General features: G+C 41.3%; 3 protein-coding genes across 5 annotated transcripts in view; 2 read left to right on the top strand and 1 right to left on the bottom strand.

Moving 5' to 3' along the window:
- The window catches only part of LOC131684915 (beta-1,4-mannosyltransferase egh), a 70,328-nt gene that overhangs the window by 16,887 nt on the left and 26,374 nt on the right, over nucleotides 1–27,067 (bottom strand). The window contains exon 1 of one of the 2 annotated variants that reach the window (XM_058968177.1): nucleotides 56–408. The exons of the other annotated variant lie outside the window; for it this stretch is intronic. The gene's annotated coding sequence lies outside the window, so the exon portion shown is untranslated. Of the gene's footprint in view, nucleotides 1–55; nucleotides 409–27,067 lie in introns of those variants that run through there. 2 annotated transcript variants of the gene reach the window in all.
- LOC131676130 (uncharacterized) lies at nucleotides 12,695–18,081 on the top strand. Its single transcript, XM_058955253.1, has 2 exons — nucleotides 12,695–17,924; nucleotides 17,987–18,081. Exons 1-2 carry the CDS (start codon nucleotides 12,695–12,697, stop codon nucleotides 18,079–18,081), a joined length of 5,325 nt encoding a protein of 1,774 aa, XP_058811236.1.
- On the top strand, nucleotides 18,126–19,415 carry LOC131684929 (uncharacterized). 2 transcript variants are annotated; one of them, XM_058968209.1, is made up of 2 exons: nucleotides 18,126–19,294; nucleotides 19,346–19,415. In XM_058968209.1, exon 1 carries the CDS (start codon nucleotides 18,173–18,175, stop codon nucleotides 18,863–18,865), a length of 693 nt encoding a protein of 230 aa, XP_058824192.1. In that variant the 5' UTR covers nucleotides 18,126–18,172; the 3' UTR covers nucleotides 18,866–19,294; nucleotides 19,346–19,415. The 2 variants fall into 2 exon arrangements, with proteins under 2 accessions (XP_058824192.1, XP_058824202.1); XM_058968219.1 differs by having other exon boundaries at nucleotides 18,126–19,096; nucleotides 19,161–19,412.

Genomic DNA, 27,067 nt, shown 5'->3' on the forward strand with positions numbered 1-27,067 from the left:
GACACGCTACAGAAAAAAATGCCTGCAATGCTCGCGCACGCGTCTGTCTACTCACTTTCGATTATGCAACACAATGTCGCAGCTGTCGGTGTCGTCAGTTGTCGTCGTCGTCGTCGTCGGCGGCGGCGTCGGTGAACCGCATCAACACCAACTATGAGCCCCGGTACCCCGGTCGATGCTGCGATGGTGACCTTCTCTACGCTACCAATCCTATTACTGCACCTCTCCCAGTGTCTGAACCGATATCCACGGCGGTTCCAGCGATTAATATACACACCGACCGACACCGGCGACGTACACTCGTACAAGCGTGCGCGTATAAGACCGTTCTAGACTACCAAACCAACTACCACCGGTGACGGATGATTGTGTCAACCCTGACCAACGATACGACGAGCACTGAACAAGTGCCGATACAGTCGTACTGCTAGTATATGGAAAGCCGTACCGCACCGCACCGCGCGCGGCAGCAGTTTCCGTTATCAGCTGTGTTAGCTATAGCGCACCCTCTCTCGTTGTCACGTTGTCTGGTGCGGCGACAAAGCGGAAAAAAGGAATTCCTCGGATTTGTTTCGTTCGGTTCTTATTGGAGGTCTGAAACTAGGTCGCCTGTTTGAAATTTGTACTGTGAATTTTATCCGAATTGCGAAGCTCTTCAAATACACAAGAGTGAGTGAAACAAAAATTTAGGCGTTTGAAATCATTTCATTCACAATCAGATGATTATAATAACAAAATTGACTATTATCTTGGGATTACGCCGACACTGTTGTCATTTTTATATGCCTCAGATAGCAGACATTGTGCCGAACTAACAAAATTCACTTGATAATCCAAAATTTACTACACACCCACTTTATTGCTCGTATCAAGCATCAGATAAACCAAACCACCAGACTACATGTACTAACAGGTACACCATCGCCGGTGGTGGGCGCATGTTCCCTTATCGAAGCTCAACGGATTCTTCCCGTCCGGTTGCCTTAAACTTGAAAAAAATAGGCCACTTTACGCGCCATATCAGTTGGTGGTAGCCCCGACCAGAAGGCAACGACTGTAGAATCACAAGTCTCAAGCGTTTTTTATTCATATAGTATACCCGTACATTTCTCAGTACTAGCTGATTACGCGCCCGCCCGTAGCAAAGACGATGCGTGACTCATCGTCGTAGCTGGTGGCGGAGGGGAGTATTGTGTGTTTCAGCGGATGGAAAATTATCAGAAATTAGTCCCCAAGTGCACAATCACAATGGAAGGCGGCGTACGAGGGCAAGCAAATATTGGCAGCAAAAAAAGTTTGATTCATGGATTCCACCAGCGACCGAGTAGCAGCAGCAGCAGCGATTTATCAAACAATCGCTAAAATTAGAGTTGTTGCTAATGTGGGGCCGCAGATGAGAAACTCTGTGTTCTGCGGAAGAGGCGATTTAGCACGGCCGAAAATGCTTGTCTCGTTGGCGAGTTTACTGCAGGATGGTTGAAATTCTCACGTTCTGGCACAAAATAATTATGATGAATTAGTTGGATTAGCTAAGCTGATATCGAAAAAATATGTTCCAAAGGGTAATCTTACCACCAGAAATAAACCCCACAGATTCACATGAACCCGAAAAGTCACGTATGCGAAATAAAAAAAAAAGAATTCGTGATGCACTTTACTCTCTTCTAATAAGCTGTAATCATACCGTGATAGGACAATCAGTTCTATTGATTTCCGGCCCCGTGGTTATGTCACACTCGATAAGCGAAAACACTCTTAAAACGGCTGATTATGAAGGAATTCGACTGGTTAGAAGAAAAAAACAGATTTTCCTAGAATTAGTTTTTGTTTACGTATTGAACTTTGAACAATGCGTATAATGTTGGGAATCAACAAACGACCTTACTATTCAAAGCGCGAAACCCGCGTAGTAGGCTGATGTTTTATGATGGTCATAAAAACATATCTTTATTAGGTTCTTTACTGATTCGGTTAACCTCACTTTTCTTGACAGTTCGCTTGTACTGTTTACATGGACTTAGAAAAATTTGTGGACGACTAGATTCGCTCGAAGCAAATCGTAAAGATTTTGTCCAAGTCCATGTAAACAGTACAAGCGAACTGTCAAAAATGAACACTCAGTTTATTTGTGACGTCACTGTAAAGTATTCAATAGTAAGGGGATGTCAAATGTGTCATTTTTCGGCGACAATTTACGGATCACCTACACATACATGAGAGAGAGAATCTGTCACGTCAACTAACTAATGAAACTGATTACACAACAGAAATGTGTTCTAATCTGATCGAATTACAGGTCATATCAATGAACCATTGCGGTGGCAATTTCATTTCAGCCATTAGTGTATAGGCTAATGATACTCATTAGATACCGTTGGACAGCGTTGGACTCGCTATAAAAATGAAGATTGAAACAATGATATGGGGCAAGATAAACCAGACACACTACGCGTTCCAAAGCTACTAGGTACATACGTGGACGTTCTAGTGCTTTATTCGACGATTACCGGGATACGGCTTTCGAAAAAAGGTACCAGTAATTTGTCCGGTGATTACCGTATTATACTTCCTATAGGTATATATGTCACAACGTTAGAGGTGGAGGCCGTCATTACTGGACAGCAATTTCAAGGCTATTTACTGACTTACGCTTCGATTCGAAAATAATAATCGATGACCAGTTGGAGTGGGTGTTTGTGTACTGAAACATCAGTAAGGTTGCACAATCAGGTAATAGTATTGATTGATTCTCTAATGTGTATTTGTTCTAATGGGCTATTAGGTTTCCAGCTATCTTCCTACGCTAGAACACATTGATCGCACACGAAAAAAAATCCGTTCATAGACTCATGAACAAAAAATCACAATTTCGGGAACAGAACGATTTACGAAAATCGTGACGAAGTTCCTGAAATTATGGATAATAAATCTCGTATTCATGAAACTATGTGTGTTTTCAAAAACCTAGTTCGCGCAAAAATGTACATATCATGACATTGTAATGTTTGGTTGGGTTACTTTGATTATTCCCTGGACATGTTTAGTTTTTGTTATGACTCTTGTTCATACTTTGTGGACTACTAGTTTGTAGTATATTAATTAAAACGATATTCATGATGTCAGGAGCTTAGTTGCTTATATTCACGTCCTCGTGATATTTCATTCACGAGTTTCGTGTTGGATTTTTCTGGAAGAGTAAAGTGACTTATTTTCATGATTTCAGGATCTCAGTCAGATTTAGGTAATTTCTATTCACGTTATCGTGATATTTTAGTCACAAGTACAGTGATTTGTGTTTATGATTTCAGGATCATAGGTACGATTTTTGATATTTTAGTCACGACATTCATTAACATAAATTACAGTTCATGAATTAAGGCTCTTGGCCACAATTTTCGTAATTTATTTGCACGTTATCGTGAGATTGTATTCTTGAGCTCACTTTCGAATTTAACACGTGTAGTAATGTGACTCGTGTTCATGTTTAATTACTATCGGATCATTTACTCGGAGTGACGTGACAATATGAATTGGTTCATAAAAGCGTAACTGATTCGCGGTACCATGTTTTGTGAACTACATCACGAACACGATTTGTGGCTCAATAATAATATTAGGGCATTGCAAAAAAAATTTTTTTTTTTAATTTTTAAAGGCCCGTCCCCCCTCTTATATTGTGACGTGTCAAAGTAAACTCAGATGCCAAATTTCACATCATTTGGACAATTCTAGACTCCCGCCCACTTCGTTTAAAATTTTTGAATTTGTCGGTTGTCACGGTAAAGATGGACACGTCTATCGATACCAGGGCACATGTTAGTGAACTCGGGTGATTCGTAGTTATACTGCCTAAGCTCGACCCTCATTAACAGAAGACAAAGATTAAGCCCGTACGATATTAAGCCTGTTCTAATGACTCTGCCACTTCTAGTTTTCCGATCTGTTTACTTCACATCCTTGCTCACTTGAGTACTATGGCTCCAATTTTCATAACTTTCCCTACCCAGTAATCTCTAGCTAATTGAATGTCGTTAAAATGTAAAAAAGAAAATGTGACTAACATAGTCGAAATAAAGGAGATATTTTTGAAATTGGTGCAACGGGAAAATATGGAGAAAAAATATATTAAATGCTATAACTTTTGAAGTAGCAAACAGATATTTTCAATTTATACCTCTTTTTAAAGGAAATAACCTTAGTATTTTAATGGAAGAATTTTTACTTCTAGGAAAATACGGGAAAGAAGAGTACTAGGATTATATTCAGCGCGCTGAGTCTTTTTCATGTGATCTTTGTGAATCCGACTACGGAACCTCATATCATCTGATATGCAACTGTCCAGCGGTAGCGCAATTGCGATTTCGAGTTTTCGGCCGTCCTTCTATAGACGAAACCATGTTTGGACGACTGAAACTCAGAGACATACTAAAGTTTCTTATCCAATGTGGTAAAGAGCTTTAGGCTTATTCGCAGTCAAGTTGGACTACTTGTGAGTTTAACTTACCTGTTGTTTATTTTTGTTTTTGTGCTGAAATTTTTCCCGCCTTTCCAATTCTACTTCCCCACACCTCCTTGTCCTTTTCTTTCGCTCAGGAAATGATGAAAACGCACGGCAAGGCACAAATCTCCGACTACATACGGGGAACGTGCCATTTAAGCCAATGTATTCTGATTCCGGGGTACTGGGTCATTTTGGCCCTAACATCCCCTATTTTTAATCATTTTTCTGCTTCGTGATGCAAATCATACATATTTTGCAGTTTTTCTAATGTGAAAATATCTCAGAAATCAAACGAAACCTTTCTGATCTTTGTCCGAATACGAGAGTTGGGGTTATAGGGCCTTTTGTCATTCATGTTAAATTTTATCATTTTCATTTATTGTTGTTCACTATATTTTAATAAATTGTACCTTGTTGAACGTGGAAAATCCTTAGGAACAAAATAAAAATAGTTTCCTTATAGGTAAAATTCAGAAACATCAAAGTATCGGACATATAGTCTCGATTTCATATTTTTATCATAAAATCGCACATATTAACTCCATTTAACAACAAAATTCTTATTTAATTTACTATTTTTATTATAGTTTGCTTAGGGATCACATGAGATAAGTTTCATTGAAAAAAATGTGATTTGTAGAGTTAGTCAAAAAATTTAATGTTTCTGAATTTTATCGTTAACTAATCTATTTTTTTTTGTTTTGCTAAGAATTTTCCACATTCAACAAGTTACATTTTATGGAAATTTATTGAAGAATAAGAGAGATATATGCACGAGAAAATGATAAAATTTAATATGATTGACAAAAGACCCTATAACCCCAACTTCTCGTATTCGGACAAAGGTGAAAATTCCGTTAGATTTCTAAGATTTTTTCACATTAGAAGCACTACAAAATATGTATGATTTGCATCACAGAGCAGAAAAATTATTAAAAATAGGGGATTTTGGGGCCAAAATGACCTAGTACCCCATTTTTCCTTATTTTTCTAGGAACAAATATCTCCACTCAAATATTAAGGTTATTTTCTTTAAAAAGAGGCATAAATTGTAATTTTCTGATCGCTAGTTCTAAAGCTATATCATTTAATATATTTTCCTCCAAATTTTCCCATAGCAGCAATTTCAAAAATTTCAAGAGAAGTGGGCTGGGGTCTAGAATTGTTCAAATGATGTGAAGTTTGGCATCTGAGCTTACTTTGACATTTGTCACAATATGAGAGGGGGAAGGGGGTGCGAGAATTAAAAAAAATTCGCGATGCCCTACTATAATATAGTTTTCGCAGTTTTCGTTTTCTCTCCAGACATCATATTGAACCTCATCAAATGAATAATGATGTTCGAGAACCTAATAGTGTTCTTATATGTACTGCTCGCACCTATTATTTCATGAAAAAACACAAATTTTGTGAAATAATTTACGTGAAAATTTCAAGACCATGTGCAGAGTTGACTAAAATTGAAAATGATTACGGATGTCTTCTAAATATCACAAGCACTCATAGTGGTACATGATTCACATAAATCGTTAATCATGTACTACAAATCAGGAACCAGTTCGATTCTATGAATAATATTTTATGATTCTGTCAACTACTTCACGGGTCCACATGGCCAGTTGTCACTATTACGCTAGGAATCATGAATCAGTTCTCGTTTCCATGAATATTATTTCATGTTTTTGTGATCTATTTCATATATTTCGATTTTGTTAACTATTTCAGGAGCATTAGCATGGTGAGTTGTGACTAATTCGCTAGAAATCATGAAACAGTTCACGTATACATGGAAAATATTTTATGATTTTGTGAATTATTTCACGAGCACATATATTGAATCATGGCTAATATATTAGGAATCATAAACTAGTTCACGATGATTGAAAGGATTCATGGATAATATTCCGGGCTTCGCGGAACAGTTCACAACCACGAACAGGGATGCGAACGGTACCGATAAACTACATATTTTCCGGTATATTTACATTTGCACAAGCCAGACAGCCCGCGACAACGACGCATCACTGCTGCTGCTGCCAGAACGGTAGCCAGACCGAATACACTTTTCCGTGCAGTAGTAAAATACATTTTTGCTCGTTCAGAGTGTGGCGCAGTAAAGTTTGACCTCTCGCTTTGTACACTCTTCGCTGCCCATTCAAAGAAAGAGGACCGCACACGAACGCGTTGATGCCGGTCGTGGCGTAAATGAACCGCATTTATTGTCGTTGTATGTGGTTAAACATATTGAATAGATTAACAAATATTAAAAAGTGTCATAGAAGGAAAGAAAAACTGTACCGCTCGCGTCTGGTGTCTGTACTAGGGGCAGTATTTTTTATCATGTTACTGCTGAGCGTCCTGCAATAGCGAACGGCAGCAGCGTCGAACAAGAATGGAGAATGTAGGCAACAATATTACAGCCGTAGGCTGTAATAAGGTAGGCATGTTCCAAAAACTATGAATAGAATCACGATATAAGCTTTGGTTTTATCAATAATGTTCACAAAACAAATATCTCCTGATTTTTATGGTTATATTGAGTTTACGGTTCACAGGTGGGGATTACATGATCGCGTGGGAACGAGCGTTTATATGTTCGCGCTTGAGACCGCGTTTTTATAAGTGCTAAAAGGTTCACTTAAGGGGTTACATACCTTTTAACGAGAAAAATTTAAAGAAAGTTTGACTTACGTAAAGGCATAAAGTAATGATTTTGTAACATCAAAATTATAGTATTTTGGTAGAACATATTTCAGTAAAAAACATCCATTAGTTTATAAAAATATATTGATACTTGGCGGAGTTACGACTATTTCCTTGAAACCCTTTTATATTTAAGAATTTTGTGTTACTCACGAATGCAGACGAATAGATCAACTAAAATCCCAAAACTTTATAAATTTCATTAATGTAGGAGTATTCCTTAACGATTAGTTGCATTCTGGAACGTTTTTCATAAAAAATCGATGTTTGAAACTCTAAAAATTGTATTAAAAAATCTTGTCGATGGAACAAAAATTTATGGATAAAAAAGGAATCGTTAACGTACGAGAAAAACTATTTACGAACAATTGAAAAAAAATTAAAGCAAGTTGGTTGAATAGTTTTTCGGCTATCGTGATCACGGAAATTCCATTTTCGGAAAAAACAGTATTTCGAGAAAAAAAAAGTAAGTTACCACTGCTCTAGGTAGATGAGGCGCGCTTCAAAGTGCCGTAACTTTGGATCTATTGATCGGATTGCTATGAAAATTTAGGAAAATATTCTCAGTTGTACTTTTAGATAAAGTAATAAAAAATCGATTTTATTAAGAATAAAAAAGGTGTGTAAGCCCTTAATCACTGGAGCATTTTCATGTCCACAAGATCACCGGCCGAGATGTGCGTGAGTGATCGCGAAGAGTTGGAGTGTTTGTGTTTTACCGTGTTGAAGGAGTGGGCGTTTGTATGCCGCGTGTTCCAGCGTATATGAAGTTTCGTATGTGATTGTATGACCGTGTGGCTATTTGCATAATCAAGTCAGTTCTTGAATTTTCAAGCGTACCGCGAGTCTGGGGTTTAATTTTGGGTGTACGGTTTAGATGCTAGAAGGTGAGTGAGTTCCACCATTTCACTAGAGTTCCCGGCAAATGTCTTGTCTTGTTCATTCTGGACCACTGTGTAGGAGCGTTTTTTTGCTTGTGAGATCGCGGGCGTAGGTTTGTGTGGAAGATCACAATTGCATTGTCGCACTTGTGACTACAGTTGTATTATCGCGTAGAGATCGAGCGATTATATGTTAACGGGTTTGATCGCGAGGGAGTGTGTCGTGTGTGTAAAATTCGTTTGTATAATCGTGTAACCGTTTGCAAATTCGCATGGGCTTTTGAATGTTTGCGCGAACCGCGAATTTTAAGGTGCAGTTTAGATATGGAAGGGAGTGAGTTCTCTCATACCTCTAGAGTACCCGGCCATGGCGACCTGAGACTTACAATGTGTATGAATTCGTTTTTTTTTTTGAGACAAAGATTGAAGGTATGGAGCTGGGTTGTTCGGACCAAAGGTAGAGGGTTCCGCATGTGACCGATTTATAATCGCTTGGGAACGGGCGTTGCTATGATCTTAAGACGGCGTTTATAAATTCATAAGGGCTAACATATTGACTTGATCACCGGAGCGTTTTTATGTATTTTATTTCCTGGACAAGTAGAATTAAAGATCGTACTAGAGTAGGCATTTATAAGTTGGCACTTGAGACCGCGTTTATAAATTCGTAAATGCTGACACGTTGACTTAATTGCCGGGACGTTTTTATGGCTGCGCGAACGCGGGTGTAGGTATATGTGAATGATCGCGTTTGCTACCGGGTTTGTACTATTGCGGAAGACTAGAGCGTTTATATTTCGTATACAAACGTATCTGAATCGTATATCGTTCCGGAAAATCCGGAACTGGCTCTGGAAGTCTATGGTTTTCTCGAAGTTTTTTTTTAGAATTATTATTGCACAGAAATTGTATTTGTGACCGGAACAAAGACTATTTGTGAACTGGCTAGTTCTTCGCTGGATCATCCGAAAGGTGTCTGTCCCAGTCACAAGTACAAATTTATCTGAATGATATACACTTATAGGTTTTCGAAAATATCTCAGAGCTCTAGGACAAGGTTCATTAATTGACCAGCCACACGGATGTTCCAGACCTTCCGGAAAGCCATTGTGATCAATTTTCCAGTTATAACTATGAATTTATGCCAATGCAACAAATATTTTAAAACTATATTCATGAATTAACCAATTATACGGATGTTCTGGATCTTCCGGATAATTTTCACGTAGAATCCAGGGTCAATAGTTGAGTCACAGTGTTAATATAGTTTTGGACGAGATTTTTTTCCGGAACGATCATTGGAATTTGAATTAAGATTTCCGTACCGTTGGACCCGTGGACTACGGAAAAATTGAGACAGGTATGGTATATTCAATTATGTTTCATGGTCAAAATGCGATTGAACCAATTCATTCCTTCATACCTGACCATGAACTACAAAACTGAAGGGAGTATCACTACACACACCACGCTTTGCACATATAAAGAACAAATTAATACGTGCTAGTTCTGTGAGCAAACAGCACAGTATTACATTAAACCATGCTCAGAAATCGCTAAAAATAACGCATCTATGGTAATCAAATCTACCACGCTGTCTGAAATATGAACTTGCGTCCAGTACCGCAAAATCAACAGCCAGCACAATCAGCGAAAAATATTTTCCTCGAATTTCTACTGATTTGAAATGTTCTACAAAATGATTCAAAACATAGAAAATAAATTTCCTGAATGTTATAATCGTGAAATAAAAAAGTTATAAAATGAAATAAAAATAGTTCAACATTTAAGTACAATTTGCAACCATATCTCACTCACGAGGCCCTAAGTGTGAATAAATGCACTGCAGACTTGAGTTGTGTCTTTTATAGACATTACTGTTTCATTGTTATCATATCACGATTTTATTACAATTAGATGGTAGCCACAAACGTAGTGTGTGTGTGTTATATAACACCAAATTTCTCTATTCAGCGTGGACCAAAATGTGATTGAATTACTCATTCCTAAATTACGTAAATCTTGTTTAGATTGCACTGAACTTGTTCTAACTTGTTTAAATAGAACTACCCTTCACGCGTCTGAGTAATTTCTCATGGAGATTCGGTTATAAATAGAAATAACTCGTACACCACTTAACATGTAATCAGTAATATAGATTCGAATGAGAGTGAATCATCAAATAGTCGGCTAATCAAATGTTTTGATTTTGAGCGTCAGTAAACCGACTGTTGCCAGACAATCGACTATGTTCAGTCATCAGGTTATAAAAAAGATTGAGACAGAAACTAATTATCATCCTTCCGTATAGATGACAATATTCAATTTATTGTGGGATCATTAAAAGCAGAGTTTTCAACAAAACATGATAATATTAATACGCTATGTCTAATCCCGTTCATACTGCCGCGCATACAGATTATTATTCGGTTTATATAACACCCAACAATTACTAAACCAATTACTATAAAATGTACAAACAGCGATTCAAACACGGGCACTTAAACTGCTCACAGGCATGAAATCAGTGCAATATGGCAACGAGATTGAAATAGCCAGAACTGATCTGTTTTATCGCCCGTGTAAGTACCCCTCAGTTTATGAATTCCGAAACTTCTATATTCGTTTTATGGACAGCTGAAGCATTCCAAGCAAAGAGAGCGATAATACATTTGCGTTATTGCTGATTATTGTTTAGTAGGAAGAACTATCATGTGCACATGTTCAGACGATATTTAATATTTGTCTGTTGTACTGTTTCTGTTGTGGAACAGAAGAAATCTTCTCACGCTATAAAATGTTTTTTTTTGTTTAAATACCTGAAGGATAACAAAACGTTCCAGTTAATTTAAAAAAAATATGCATTAAAATTTATATTAAATTATATTATATTAAATTAATTTTTCCATTTTATAGTCGGGTTAAATATTATAGCACAACGTTTCAGAGAAGATCTTTTAACAATTCAAAACATTGAAAAGCAACCGAAGACATATCTTCTGATATCCGTAATATTATGTCACATTTTCTATTTGATAGGTAAATATGCGAGGGTGGGTGTAGTGTAGTTGGTAAATCGATTGCCTTGTACGCAGCGCACCTGGGTTCGAGTCCCGACCCCACACATAGGGTTTTTTCTAACCCGAAGAGGTGAATGACCATAAGGTTAAAACCTCTATAATCAAAATAAAAAAATAGCTGAAATGATCATTAAAACGTCATTTTATTTCCGAGACAATCGTCAAAGAGAAGTTTTTTCATAACAATACACATATGATATCAAATAAGTTGACCTAAATTGCATTACGGGCAAACATAGTTAAATACCAATGATTAATTATAATGATGATTGCAAACGGATCCGCACTTGCACTGCAATCTCTTTCACGTTATTTTTCACGAATGTATAAACTAATGAAGAAAAGTCGCACTTTTATAGCGAAAGTTAATTATCATAACGAATTCTTTCCGGCCTTCACCGTTTTCAACTATCGTTCGGCTCCGACTGTAGTACTACGGCAAGAACGGTGTGGAACCGTAATTCAGTAATCACTGCATAGGTAGGTACCGAGTTCCATTTATGCCACGCGGGCAACAGTTTACTAATCCTTGGCCTCCTCATTATATTCGCACATGTGATTGAATTAAACGACAACGCGGACGGATAGTTTGTCTAGACCGTGATAAAGAAAGCGGAACCTACACAGTAGCGGCCAGCATTGCTCGTTTTTTTTCGAGAGGAATGGAACGCCGACCGGAATTGCATCATTAATTATATTGACTGATAAGGAGTCTGTTACGGTATGTCCCGCTGACCCCTTCCAACTCCACGGTGGACCACCTGTCGGTGGACAATTTTGATGTAGTGAGGATCATTTGAAATGGAAGGATAGGAAAAGGGAAGAAGGACCGTTTGAAATGGAAGGATAGAAAAAGGAAAAAAAAGGATCGTTTGAAATGGTAGGATAGAAAAACATAGACGTCACGTAGAGATGAGAGAAAGGTATAAGAAAAAAGAATAGATAGAAATTGTTGGAAGTTTAAGTAAATAGAACGTTGAATTCGTGAAGATATAAGCAAACATTTATTTCCGTAAGTAGATCCTATGGCAGCACGAATTTACATGAGTACAATTTCTGAATTAAAACCTAAACAGGTGCCGGAAGGCCAAGAAACGCACTCAACCGTTCGAATTGCCCTGTAATCTAGCCGTAATTGTTGGGAATTAACGAGATACAATAATTGACCGATGTAAGTAAGCTTGAATATTACTCTAAGCATAATATTAATAAATTACATCAGCTTTTAGCTGATACCGTTTGGAATACATTCCTTAGGGTGTTGCTGAAAAGCCTCTTATTTAATCCACCCAACAATCTAAAAGATCGTCCAAGATAACCACGAAGCAATGCCGAATTGTACAGGAAGTGCCCCCACCGTGGAAACACACTGTAACCAGTGTAATGAACCTGACACGGATCGGATGGTAAGCTGTTGTCACTGCGATTCGTGGTGGCATTTTACCTGTGTGGGTGTGAACGACAGCATTGATGCGACAGACCGACCGTTTACATGCCCAAACTGTCAGAGACCGTCGGCACAGATTCCGATGATTGATGCACCCGGAAGCAAGGCTAACAGCAAAGCAGGAACGAGCACTTCAACCTGTAGTGCTGGAGCAATAAGGGCTCGCCTACAGCTCGAGAGACTTGAGGCCCAGAAGGCTTTGGCGATGAAGCGTATAGAGTTGGAGCGCCGGGAGCACGAGCGGAAGATGGAGCAAGAGAAGCAGAAAAAGGAAGCAGAGTTTGAGCGGAGGCAATTGCAGCTAGAGCAGGCGGTAATGAACGAGTCATTCCGTTTGAGAGAGGTGATTGACCTAGGTGGGGAAGGCGATGAAGACAACCGGAGTGTCGCCTCAGTGCAGAGTTCCTTCAGCAAGGTACAGCAGTGGAAGGCCGCCCATTCGACGTTGGTTGTCCCGACGGAGAAGGCTCCAGCTATTGGTACGAGTAACGCGACGACCGCAACTGGAATACAAGCTAGGCGGGACGGCATGCAGCAACCAACTAGCATTAACGAGGGTATTCTAGAAGCAGCGTTGGCAGGTATTTCGTTAGGGCAGTCAGGGTTTGAGCCAACGTTAGGGGGTATTATCGGTCGAGCCGAAAGCACAACAGCGCCAATAGTTGGTAGAGGTCAGGCTAACATTTTCTCGGTTACCTCCGCGCTCGCCAGGCCTAGCAAAGGCATCGCAAATGTAATCCCCAAGCAGCATGCTTTCCAAAACTATCCCTTTCCTCTCACCCAGCCTCCTCCAGCAGGCAATTCGTTTATCATTCCGCGAGTTGGTAATCCGAATTTTGCAATCGCCGCGCAATCGACCGCAGTGAATAGAGATAGTGCAGGCCCGATTAGAGGTCCAGTGACAGTGGAAGAATTACTGGGAGGAGAGTATTCCCAGTCGTACGCCGGCCAACCGTTACCGTCTGTGATCCCCACTGAGCAAAGGTTTTCGAGAAGGCAGACGGTGCCACCAGGAATCCAATTGGGACCGCAGGAGCAACCACGGTTTGCGGAGTTCCAGGCTGGTGCGCAGCAACCTCCGTTGCAAGACGAGCAGGCGTATTGGGGACCGACACCGCGACAATTGGCGGCAAGACACGTGATGAACAAGGAGTTGCCAATCTTTTCTGGTAATCCGGAGGACTGGCCGCTATTCATTAGCTCGTACGTTAACTCTACTCAGACGTGCGGGTTTTCGAACGAGGAAAATTTGGCGAGGTTGCAACGGTGTTTGAAGGGGCACGCACTTGAATCGGTGCGGAGTCGACTGTTGCTACCGGCGAGCGTCCCAAATGTTTTAGCTACGCTGGAGATACTTTATGGTAGACCGGAATTGTTGATCCATGCGTTGTTGCAGAGGATCCGAGGGGTGCCTGCGCCAAAACAGGAAAGACTAGACACGCTAATCGGTTTCGGTATGGCGGTGCAGAATTTTTGTGATCATCTGGAAGCCGGGAGGCATGAAGCGCATCTCAACAATCCGATGCTACTGTTCGAGTTGGTAGAGAAGCTTCCAGCACATATGAAACTGGACTGGTCGCTATACAAGCAGCGCTGCGGGGAAGTGAACCTGCGTTCTTTCTCGCAGTATATGCAGACGCTCGTGCGAGCGGCATCCGACGTGACCGTGAACTACGATCCTAGGCCGCAACCTGTACAGCAGCAGCGAATAGTGAAGGAGAAGAACGGAAAGGACAAAAACTTCTGCGGAACTCACTCAATGGAGGATTCTTCTTTGATGGCGACGAACAAAGAAGCATCTGGCGTTACGATGCGCCCATCAAGCCCAGCGTGTTTCATTTGCAAAAACTCGGGGCATCGGGTAAAAGACTGCTCAGAGTTCGACAAGAAAACGGTCGATGAACGCTGGGAGACAATACAGAAACTCGGCTTGTGTCGGCTCTGTCTTGGAGCACACGGAAGGCGCCCCTGCAAGAATCGCAAGCAATGCGATATCGACGGATGTCAACGGCGTCACCACCCTTTGCTGCACTCCAAACGGGACACAAATGAAGCCCAGCAGGCCAGGGAAAACGGAAAGACGCCAGGAAATGGCTGTAAGAAGTTTGGGAACGACGGAAATTCGGCGAAGAATGGGTCCAGGCAAGAATCGAGTGAAGCTAAGACAAGTAGTTCCAAAGCGGTCACCAACCATCATTCCGCTGGGAAGACTACGCTTTTTCGTATTATTCCAGTGACTTTGTATGGGAACAATCGATCTGTGTCCGTGTATGCTTTCTTGGACGACGGCTCGGAGAGAACGCTGATTGACGAAGAGTTGGTAAAGGACCTTGGGGTTGTAGGAGATCCGCAACCATTGTGCTTGCAGTGGACGGCGAACGTGAAGAGGTCAGAAGCTAATTCTCAACGGGTCGCATTGGAAATAGCAGGACGGTCAGGGGCATCCAAACATTCTTTGTCGGACGTGCGCACCGTAAGAAAGCTGGACTTACCACGACAATCCTTGCGGTACGCGGAACTCGCAGAAACCTTTCCGTACCTAAAGGGCCTACCGATCGATGATTACGATCAAGCGGTACCGCGCATCCTCATCGGAAACGACAACGCTCACGTTACATCGACACTCAAGCTACGAGATGGCCGACCGGGAGAGCCGATAGCAGCAAAATCACGTTTGGGATGGACGGTTTATGGATCCAACCAGGACAAGTCAGGGGATATCGTTCATAGTTTCCACATATGCGAGTGCCAGGAGGCCGAGCAAACCCTACATGAGCTCGTGGAGAAGTTTTTCTCAGTCGAGAGTCTGGGTATAATGGAAGTCGCCCATCCTGAGTCCGCGGAAACTCAACGAGCAAATCGGATCCTGATGGAAACTACTAAGCGGGTCGGACAGCGATTCGAAACTGGGCTTCTCTGGAAGTACGATAGCTTCGAGTTCCCGGACAGCTACCAGATGGCGGTTCGACGACTGCAGTGTTTGGAAAGGCGTATGCAGAGGGATTTACTCATCGGCGAAAGTGTGAGGAGACAGCTTTCTGAGTATCAAGCGAAAGGGTACATACACAAAGCGACCCGGAAGGAGCTCGATGATTCAGATCCACGGCGTACGTGGTACTTACCTTTAGGAGTGGTCATCAATCCCAAGAAGCCGTCCAAGGTTCGTATCTTCTGCGATGCAGCGGCCAAAGTGGATGGAGTCGCACTCAACACGATGCTGTTGAAAGGGCCGGATCTGCTAAATACGTTGCTCAATGTTCTATACGGATTCCGGGAGAAACGGGTCGCTCTGTGCGCGGATCTGAAGGAGATGTTTCACCAGATTCGGATTCGACGAGAAGATCGACATGCGCAACGACTGCTTTGGCGAGATGATCCTATACAAGCCCCCGATGTGTATTTGATGGACGTCGCAACGTTTGGTGCAACGTGTTCACCGTGTTCGGCACAATTCGTGAAGAATTTGAACGCTAAGGAGCATTCAAGACAGTATCCAGTTGCAGCCGACGCAATTATCCGGAAGCACTACGTGGATGACTACTTGGACAGCGCTGACGACGTTGACGAAGCGGTGAAGCTGGCACATGAAGTCAAACTGGTCCATTCTCTCGGCGGATTCCATCTGCGGAACTGGCTTTCAAATTCCACCGAGGTTCTCGCACGGGTCGGGGAGAGAGACCCAGTCACAGAAAAGTGTCTCCAGCTGGACAAGAACAGTTCAACCGAACGCGTGCTCGGGATGTACTGGAAGCCGGTCGACGATGTCTTCACGTTTACAACGACGCTAGCGGTGGGTGCGGAGCATCCAACTAAGCGCCAGGCACTGCGAGTAGTGATGAGCCCATTCGATCCGGCAGGATTGTTGTGTTTTTTCCTCATACACGGCAAGGTACTAATCCAGGAGCTGTGGAGGGCGAAGACGACATGGGATCAACTAATTCCGGAGGAGTTACTTGGGAAGTGGATGCGGTGGACGAGTTTGTTCAAACATCTGGACCAGATTAGCATTCCGCGTTGCTACTTTCCGCAACGTTCGGTGAAAGATATCTTGTCGCTGCAACTGCATATCTACGTGGATGCTAGCGAAGAAGCTTATGCGTGTGTCGCTTACTTTCGGGCGGTATTTCCGGATGGGATTTCTGTTGCGTTAGTCGGTGGGAAATCCAAGGTGGCTCCACTGAAGGCACACTCCATCCCACGGTTGGAGTTGATGGCAGCGGTAATCGGAGTACGCTTGATGAAGACCATCCTCACTGGGCACTCGCTCGTAGTCGAGAAGACAGTGTTATGGTGTGACTCTAAGACGGTGCTGGCTTGGATAAATTCAGATCATCGAAGATATCGCCAGTTCGTAGCTTGCCGAGTAGGTGAGATTTTGTCCAAGTCGGAGGCGAAGCAATGGCGTTGGATATCATCGAGAAAGAACGTCGCCGACGATGCGACAAAGTGGGGAAAAGGGCCGTGTTTGTCCTCAGGCGGCCGTTGGTTCCGTGGTGACAACGATTTATATTTGCCAGAAGATCAATGGACCATAGATGCAGATTCAGTCGGCGCGACGACCGATGAAGAGCTGAGGTCGTGTTTGGTGCACAAGGAGGTTATCGTACCGCCACAACTTGTGAGGTGGGAGCGATTCTCGAAACTGACGCATTTGTATCGATCGGTAGCACATGTTCATCGCTACGTACAAAATCTACGGCGAACGGTAAAACGAGAGACTCGACTGGACGGACCACTCACTCAAGAGGAATTAGCAACAGCCGAAACCACAATCTTTCGTTGGGTGCAGTGTGAGCAGTATCCGGACGAGGTGGCGACTTTGTCAGTAATGCGGGACAAGCAGCCAAAACAACAGGCGCGGCTGGAGAAAACCAGCAAAATATACAAACTGTCTCCGTACTTGGACGAAGCAGGTGTTATTCGTTCTGATGGAAGGATATCTGCTGCGACCGTCGCCGCGTTTGACACTAAGTTTCCAGTAATATTGCCGAAAGCCCATCCAGTGACTAGACTGCTGGTTGAATGGTACCACCAACGATTTCTTCACGCCAATGGCGAGACTGTCGTGAACGAAGTGAGACAGCGTTTCCACATATCGCAGCTGCGCCCGTTCGTGCGTAAGGTGGCTAAAGAGTGCGCCTTGTGTAAAGTCAAGAAGCCAAGTCTGGCGACACCCCGAATGGCTCCACTCCCGGCGGCCAGGTTGCAGGCGTACGTACGTCCATTTTCCTACGTAGGCGTCGACTATTTCGGGCCGATCGGCGTGCGGGTGAACCGAAGTATTGCAAAACGATGGGTAGCTCTGTTCACGTGTATGACCACACGAGCAATCCATCTCGAAGTCGCTCACACACTTTCAACGGAATCTTGCAAGATGGCGATCAGGCGTTTCATCGGACGCAGAGGAGCACCTGTGGAGATCCGCAGCGACAGGGGCACACATTTCGTGGGATCGAGCAACGAACTTAAGCAGGAGGTGGGCAAAATCGAGCGCCAGCTTTCCGAAACGTTCACCAACGCGAACACGAAATGGGTGTTTAACCCACCTGGATCACCTCACATGGGTGGCGCCTGGGAGCGTCTAGTGCGGTCGGTGAAAACCGCTCTTGCTGCAATGGAGTCTTCTCGAACGCCGAACGAAGAAACGCTGGCAACGTTGCTAGTGGAAACTGAGAGTGTGGTCAATTCGAGACCGCTAACATATATTCCTCTGGAGACGGCGCAACAGGAGGCTCTAACACCGAACCACTTTCTTCTAATGAGCTCGAGCGGCGTAACGCAGACTCCGAAGACGCTTACGGATCCAAGACAAGCCTGCAGGAACGACTGGAATCTATGCCGTACAATGGTAGATCAGTTTTGGCGCCGGTGGGTGCGGGAATATCTTCCTACCATCACACGTCGTACCAAGTGGTTTGAGGAGACGAAACCGATCGATGTAGGAGATTTGGTGATCATCGTGGAGGAGAAGATACGCAACGGATGGATTCGAGGACGTGTAGCCAAGGTCGTGGTGGGCCGAGATGGGCGAGTTCGCGATGCCGTGGTGCAGACTCCCGACGGAATGGTGCATCGACCTGTAGCAAAGCTGGCGCGGATCGACATAGAAAAGGTGGGGCTTCAGCCGGGAACAGCAGAAGGTAAAGCTGAACCGGAGATATCTAACCAGCCTTACGGGTCGGGGAGTGTTACGGTATGTCCCGCTGACCCCTTCCAACTCCACGGTGGACCACCTGTCGGTGGACAATTTTGATGTAGTGAGGATCATTTGAAATGGAAGGATAGGAAAAGGGAAGAAGGACCGTTTGAAATGGAAGGATAGAAAAAGGAAAAAAAAGGATCGTTTGAAATGGTAGGATAGAAAAACATAGACGTCACGTAGAGATGAGAGAAAGGTATAAGAAAAAAGAATAGATAGAAATTGTTGGAAGTTTAAGTAAATAGAACGTTGAATTCGTGAAGATATAAGCAAACATTTATTTCCGTAAGTAGATCCTATGGCAGCACGAATTTACATGAGTACAATTTCTGAATTAAAACCTAAACAGGTGCCGGAAGGCCAAGAAACGCACTCAACCGTTCGAATTGTGCACGATTGAGGTTAGGTGATACGTGACTTGCGTATTGCCCTGTAATCTAGCCGTAATTGTTGGGAATTAACGAGATACAATAATTGACCGATGTAAGTAAGCTTGAATATTACTCTAAGCATAATATTAATAAATTACATCAGCTTTTAGCTGATACCGTTTGGAATACATTCCTTAGGGTGTTGCTGAAAAGCCTCTTATTTAATCCACCCAACAGAGTCTGTGGTAAGTGCAGATATAAACATATACACTAGCAAATATGTGCACGCTGCTACTCGCCACTAGAGGGTTCTAAATCTTAAAAATGCTAGAGGCGTTTTGCGGGTTAGTATGTTTGATGTTGATTTGTTTGCAAATAAAGTTTATAGTGATTCCGGATATAATTATTCGTTATTTAATCATTTGACTAGTTATTTTCATTACATTAATTTACAGTTTGTTCAAAACTGTGATTAACAACAACAACAATAATTGTGTAACGATTTATGTTTCGCAAGTCTTCTGAACCTTTTCATAGCTCGAAATTTCATCAGTGGTTAATACGCATTCGTTCAAACCCAAAAATGCAATGACTACTGTGAACTGTCTCGTGCTGTATCGCTCACGTTATAGTGTAACAGGCTATTTTAGCCCTATTAGAAGGGTGCCGCCATATGCCATTAATTCCTCGGCCTTCAATCGATGGAATTCCTATAAATTATTCTAAATTTATTTCGCATTCTCAACGGAATGTGGTTGAAACACCTAATACCTTCCTTTTTGATCCCGCACGCATATTCTCAGGCCACGCTGTGTACTTATGACAATCAGTCTTCCACGTGTCAATACTACCAACAATCTGCACGCTACGTAAAACGCTGCGCAGAAGGACAATATGCCAAAACATCTACACTAATTTGTAGTAACTTTATCGACTAAACGAGCCGAGAAGTAATGTTCATGATTTTAAGAGGTTGGTCATGATTATCGGAAATACTCTTCGTGTTATCGTGATATTTTATTTACATATGAATTCACTTTTGAATTTTTCGCGTGGAGTAACGAAACGCTTCAGAATTATAAAATAACTATTTTATTGAATCTTCATTCAAATCTTGGTAAAAAATGTACAGGAATTTAAACGTGTTATGGAATATATATTTTGAAGGGTTTTATTCCCCTCCTGTTTGCGGCTTCCAAACAAACAATAATTCTAAGACAAATTCCACTGAATATCAATAATGAATGCATTTTTCAACGTAGAATAGACTTTCGGTATCCAATTTTTAAATGACTTGAAAAACCATATTTAGAATGTGTGTTTGTGTTTTTTTTGAGCAGGGCTGAAATCTACGGATCTAATACTATGACAATCTGGCATCGTTGCTGACACTACGATAACCGCTTCACACCAGCAACACCAAACTTAGCGCCTCCGCTCAGATTTTAAGTGACACCACTTGAAACAAGTAATTGTTTCATCTGAATAAGGTCTGTGTAATTTGATTGGCGCCGCCGCCCCTATCCAGCTCGTCGTGGATGCACTGCATTTCATTGCAGCTATAGCTAAACGTGCATTCAGTTTTATCGCCCGCCACCGTCAAACCTCTATATGACAGCCGGGGTGTTGGCTCTTATCGTTTTTCTACAGCTTCCGCTGATGTGGGTAAATGTATGTATACGGTTACTCATAACGAGGGGAAAACCCGTAGAAACTAAATGCACATTTTATTCTAAGTGGAAATTCTTTGGGGGTGGATTCAACGGTAAAGATGTCGATTTTTGTACTTATCGTGCAGTTGCAGTCTACTTCACGATCTAATTAAAGCAATTTAATTTTTTTAATTAATTATTCGAGCCTTATTACTAGATAAAACAAATGACAAAATATTATTCGCTAGTTAGCAAAGAATTTTGTTATGACCGTTCTGATCGCGATGTCACGTGTGACAATCAGTCACGGATGGGGGGATTGTTCCCCTTCAAAAATATCACTTTTGGCCACTTAGCACAATTTTATTATTTCATTCATACAAGTGAGAATTAAGTATCTGCGTTGTTGTTTCGCCGGTGGCAAGTTCCGTGTTATGCTCTAGCACCGTCGTCGCCCTGTCAGACAGACGAGACAGCGCTGAATCGCCCACTATTTACCGAATCATGAAATCTAATAACAATCAGCCTCCATAATATAAATTGACGGTGTGACGGTGAGTTTGTTTGTTGGCGTTTTAGTTTGAAGGGAGACGCAAACAGATACTACACGGAAAAAAATGTTCCCAAAATTGTGAATAAAGTGTCATTAATTCTGGAAAAAACACGTTTTTACGTCACGAGAGCAGGACATTGAACAAATATCCTGTTTCATAATTATGTTCAATTTCCCTTCACTAACGTCCGCAATAACGGTTTTATTAGTGAATTTTTTTTTTGTTTTGTGAACTTCAGTCACGGTTTCTGCTATGTCATTACCAAATCAATTTTCTGTACGTGAACTAGTTCACAACTTTATGAACATTATTCATAAAACCAAAAGTGGACTGATGATTTTATTCATAGCTTTAGAAAATTAGTTCGCAAAATCAACAGTCTGGATATTTCACAAAATTCGAAATTTTTTTCACGAATCCATTCAATCCTCGTGAAATAATTCCTGATTACTAATATATTAGTCACGATAAAATATACATGTTCGTGAAATAGTTTACAAAATTTTCAAATATTACTCCTGTATTCGTGAACTGGTTCATGATTCCCAGTATAATAGTCACTATTTACCAGTCATGCTCGTGAAATAGTTCTCGAAATCGTAATATTATTCATGCATAAGTGAACTCGTCGGTGTTAAGTCAGACCGGACTAAGTGACAATATATTGATTTCGAGAAAAACGAGTTTTAAATTTGAATCGTAGCATCTTTTACATTATAATTGGAAATTAATTCTTTTTTATTGCTACATATTTCAAATCTGTCAAAAGTCTTATACAGTAAAGACCCGTTTTTATCAGCCCCTTGGCGAATTTTAAGCTGATAAAAAAGGGACATTGATAAAATCGGGACATATATTTTTCTGTCTTTTTAATGAAGCGAAGCTCTTAAAATATTCTTCTTTGTTCCTTAGATATAACCTTGTCACCTTTTCTGATTATTTACTTTAAGTTCCCCTTAAAAAAATAAAAAATAATTTTTGCATTTTTCGAATCTCTAAGATAAGAAATATATGTCCAAGAAAGGAGGAGCCCATCATACTACCAACTATCAATTTTCATATGAAGCTGATAAAATCGGGTCAAAAAGCTGATAAAAACGGGTGCTGATAAAATCGGGTCTTTACTGTATAGCTGAAGAAATTCTTTATCCAGTGCTATCATTTTCCCATTTTTTATGTTTTGCGACTTAATCCGGTCTGAATTAACACCGATCAACTGGTTCATGATTCCTAGTACAAGAGTCAGGACTTCCCATTAATGCTCGTGAAATAGTTCACGAAATCATAAAACATTATTCATGTATTCCTGTACTGGTTCATGGTGCCTAGTACATGATTTACGGTTTATCTTGAGTGTAATGGGATATTATACTATGGGATATTTAGCAGATATCGCTAAACATTTTCAATTTCATGTAACATGGTCATGAAATTTTCACGTGAACTGTTTCACAAAATTGGAAGTATTATTTGTGGAATCATTTATGTTCCATACACTATTTTATGAAATCTCATATATGGCCAGCTGCTTGCGACCAGTAATAGGTATGAACAGTAGATATAGGAAAACTATTTGGACCTCGAACATCGATATTTATTTGATAAGGTTCAGTGTGATGTCTTGACAGAAAACGAAAAATGCACAGAGCACCAAAAACATTATAGTTACAAATCGTGTTCGTTATATAGTTCCCTCCCCAAGGTTGAGAGGTTTGACGGTATTGCAAACATCATCAAGTGCTACAGAACCTCTGACAGACAATTGCTTGAAGATGGTTATTGCATTACGCCTCGATAGTGGTGCATCGAGGAGACCGAGATGGCTTATGCGCTTTTTTATGTTCTATGTTTTTTCATACCCTGCATCTGCGCATACCAACGCCCAACCACTAATCTGTGCGCGGTGACGTGGCCGACTGGCGGGTCGACGTGGATTGACTTTTACTGTGTGCCGTGTTTGCTAACATTGTTCCACAATTTGATGGCGGTATTCGTGGACGGGACTCACAGTGGGAGTCATTGTGTGTCCATTTATCGGTCGGCTTCGTTATCGTGCATAGACTAATTAAATTAATTTAAATTGATTTAATGAATAGATAAGTAGAAACCTATTAGTTGTCGTTTTGTAATAATCGTAGTGCTTCGTACTAGTATACAATTGCTATGTACTAGTCGTATGTCTATCTGTGTATGTCTTCGTCTCAGTATACGTGACATTTGGTTCAGGGAATGGATGCGGAGCTGGCATATAATACTTCCGGTATTCAATTTGTGCATTTGGTTCTATTCATTCCGGAAGGTCGGATTGGATTAACTTGGGTATAATGAATTTACCGACGCACGTGGATCATTCATTCCCGGCCAGCACAGCATGATGAAAGTCTAACAGAATGCAATTGTCGTTAATGGTAAATATACATGTTACATGTGTATTTCTATTCTACTTCATTAGTTTCTTACTTTTATACATCTATTAGTTTGCTTTTCCATATACCTATAATCAAGCTTTTTGTATCTTTTTTTCTTTATTCGGCATGTTATGATTTCTTATATTAGTATCTACCTGTTATACGCTATCTATACTCATATAGGTACATACGCTATCTATACTCATATAGGTACAAACGCTCGTGGCCTTCGCGATAACACAAACCTGGTCACAAACGCGACCGTGCAATTGCAATAATCCACACATAATTACACCCACGATTTCGCTAACATGTAAACACCCCGGCAGTTAAGTAAAAGTAGCACATTTAAACTTCCAAAGGCGGTCTCAAACATTAACTCACCACTCGCGCGATCATGAAACGGTCTCGTCAAGAAGTCTTACCTCGGTCCTAGCATTCTGGACTAATGCCTTCAATTGAACCAATAAAAACGTGACGCTCATATTCACTAAACAACATGTTCCATAGTGAGATGACCTGGAACTCCTGGGGAAACGAACTCTCTTCTACCATATGTACCATACACTAAAAATTAAGCATCAGTTTCACGGTACTCGCGCGATCAAACAATACATCATCACAACATCAAAATTATACTCGCGAAGTCACATTCAGGCGACAAACACGTTAATGTACAAATGCTTGAGCCCTTCGCGACCATCCACGACACATACACCCGTGATCTCGTAAATAAGATAACATCCCGGTGATAAAGTGAATGTCTCAGCTCCTATAAATTTTCAAACGCGGTCTCAAGCGTGAGCCTAAAAGCTCCCGAGCTCGCACGATCATGAATTGGTCACTTCCGGATGTTTCTATCCTTGATATCAGCAGACTAGGTCCATGCCTTCAATGGGACCAATTAAAAAAAGCTCTCATATCCACTGGACACCACATTACATGGCGACATGACCGAGGATTCTAGTGATATGCGGTAATTCACTCCCTCGCAGAATGTGAATTGTACACCGAAAACTATCAGAATGAAGATTCGCGTGACCATCCAAGAACGCACGCGTATATAGGAATGACCACACGGTTACAAAATCCAGTTTTGTACACGCGAAGTCACATGAACGCGAGCACACGTGACAAACGCGTTAACATACGAACGCTTAAGCCCTTCGCGATTAACAACGCACACCTACGTTCCCGATCGCGCAAACTTGATAACACCCCGTTAATAAGGAGAACGTTTTAGCACTTACGAAGTTTCAAACGCTGTCTCAAACGCGAACCTACAGACGTCCGTTTTCGCGAGCTCATGTATCGGTCACGTTCGGAAACCATTACTCTCTGTCCTAATAACTTGGGTCAATACATTCAGTAGGAGCAATAAAAAAATAAAGCTCATATCCACTAGACAACACGTTCCATGGCGACATCACCGGAAACTCTAGTGATATGGAAGATCTCACTCTCTTTTAGCATCTTTTAGCCATGCACCAAAAATAAAGTATTAAATTTACGGTCCGCGCGCGATTATCCAAGAACACACGCGAATATGCGAAAGGCACAAGGTTATACAATAGAATTTATACACGCGAAGTTACATACACGTTAGCACACGCGACATACAAACGCACACGCGAGCGAACACGTTAACGTACAAACACTCGAGTCCATCGCAATGATACACGCGATCGCTAAGACCCTACGCCCGCACATACCTGAACCCTGCAATGAATATCACATTCAGAATCACGGCACGCTACAATTGGCCTAAAGCAGTGTTTTATTGGGCACCATTCGCCTGTCTTGTCTGCAAATTGTGTGATTCTGACTGGGAGCCCTTCCGAGAACCTAGCTCTACAGCTCAAGTAGGACAACTCTCGAAAAAAATCGTGTTCATGATACAGTTCACAGAATGAAATAACGCGAATCAGTCACACTTCAATATCACGATAACGTGAATAGAAATTACGAAAATCGTGAATAAGATCCCGAAATCATGAACATAAATCAAATTACACGTGATTAAAATATCAAAAATCGTGACTATGATCCTGAAAGCATGAACATGAATTACTCTACTCAGGATTAAAAAATCACGATGACGTGAAAAGAAATTATGAAAATTGCGACTAAGAACCTGAAATCATGAACATAAAACACGCTATTCTGACAGACTGCAAACTCATTACGGTAACGTGATGAGAAATTACGAAAATCGCGAATAATCTCCTGGAATCGTGAACATCATTTAACCGTTATGTGTCTGACGCGGTACCCGGGTACCTTTTTTGGTTTCAATTAATGAAATTCCTATGCTTTCCATAGCTGGTAATTGAAACTTTGTGACATCTTAGAACTTCACTAAGTCAAGCTTTTGGGTTAATAATATTATTAATATAGTAAGGGGGGAGTTAGGAGGGGCTCCTTAATTTTTTTTACTACGTAACAGGCCGACGTGGGCACCCGGGTACTCACAAAACTGAAATACCAATAACTAAGGTGATTTCCAACCGATTTTGATACTCTTTGGTGTTTTGGGTGTTTTGGATTCAGGAACTCATCCACTTTTAGACTTGGTAAAAATAAATCGGGCTACTTTATTCGGTTCCCGGGAATCCGGATTTCCGGATGCAGGTTCCAGTACTGGAATACTATTTGTGAACTTCAATGGAATACCAGCAATATGGGTATCAAAATTCTTGGAATTGCATCAGTAGGCTTATCTCGTGGTTTGGAACTATTTGGTGATTTGACCCGGAACTGACATTCCGCTGCAGATTCCCGTGGGGCCGTTAGTGGCCATTCCATTCCAACTCCATTTTTTAAATTACCATAGGGTCCCGTAACAATAAATAACAGACTTCCGAGACAATTTGAAGAGTTTTGATACTCATATTGCTAGGACATCATTAAAATTTACAAATCATACACTAGTACTGGAACATTACCCCGGAAAATCCGGATTATCAAGCACCAGATCCATTCATCCGGTTCGATTTTTGCAAATCAAAAAGTGGACGAGTTTCTGAATCCAAAAAATCTAAAGGTGTCCACATCGGATAAAGGAAACCATAGCTATGAGCATTTCAATTTGTGGGTACCCGGGTACCCACGTTGGCCTGTTAAAGGTGTTTTTTTTTGTTGGACACATAACTGTTAACCAAGTCGGCTGTGTATCCCCAAATTATGAACCAGAATCCGTGTCCAGGAAACAACCTCAGTAACTCAAACAAACATTCGAATGTATATATTTGGGGCAAACTAGTCTTTGGAA

Source organism: Topomyia yanbarensis, chromosome 1 (genome assembly GCF_030247195.1).
Source record: "Topomyia yanbarensis strain Yona2022 chromosome 1, ASM3024719v1, whole genome shotgun sequence".
Classification (NCBI taxonomy): Eukaryota; Metazoa; Arthropoda; class Insecta; order Diptera; family Culicidae; genus Topomyia; species Topomyia yanbarensis.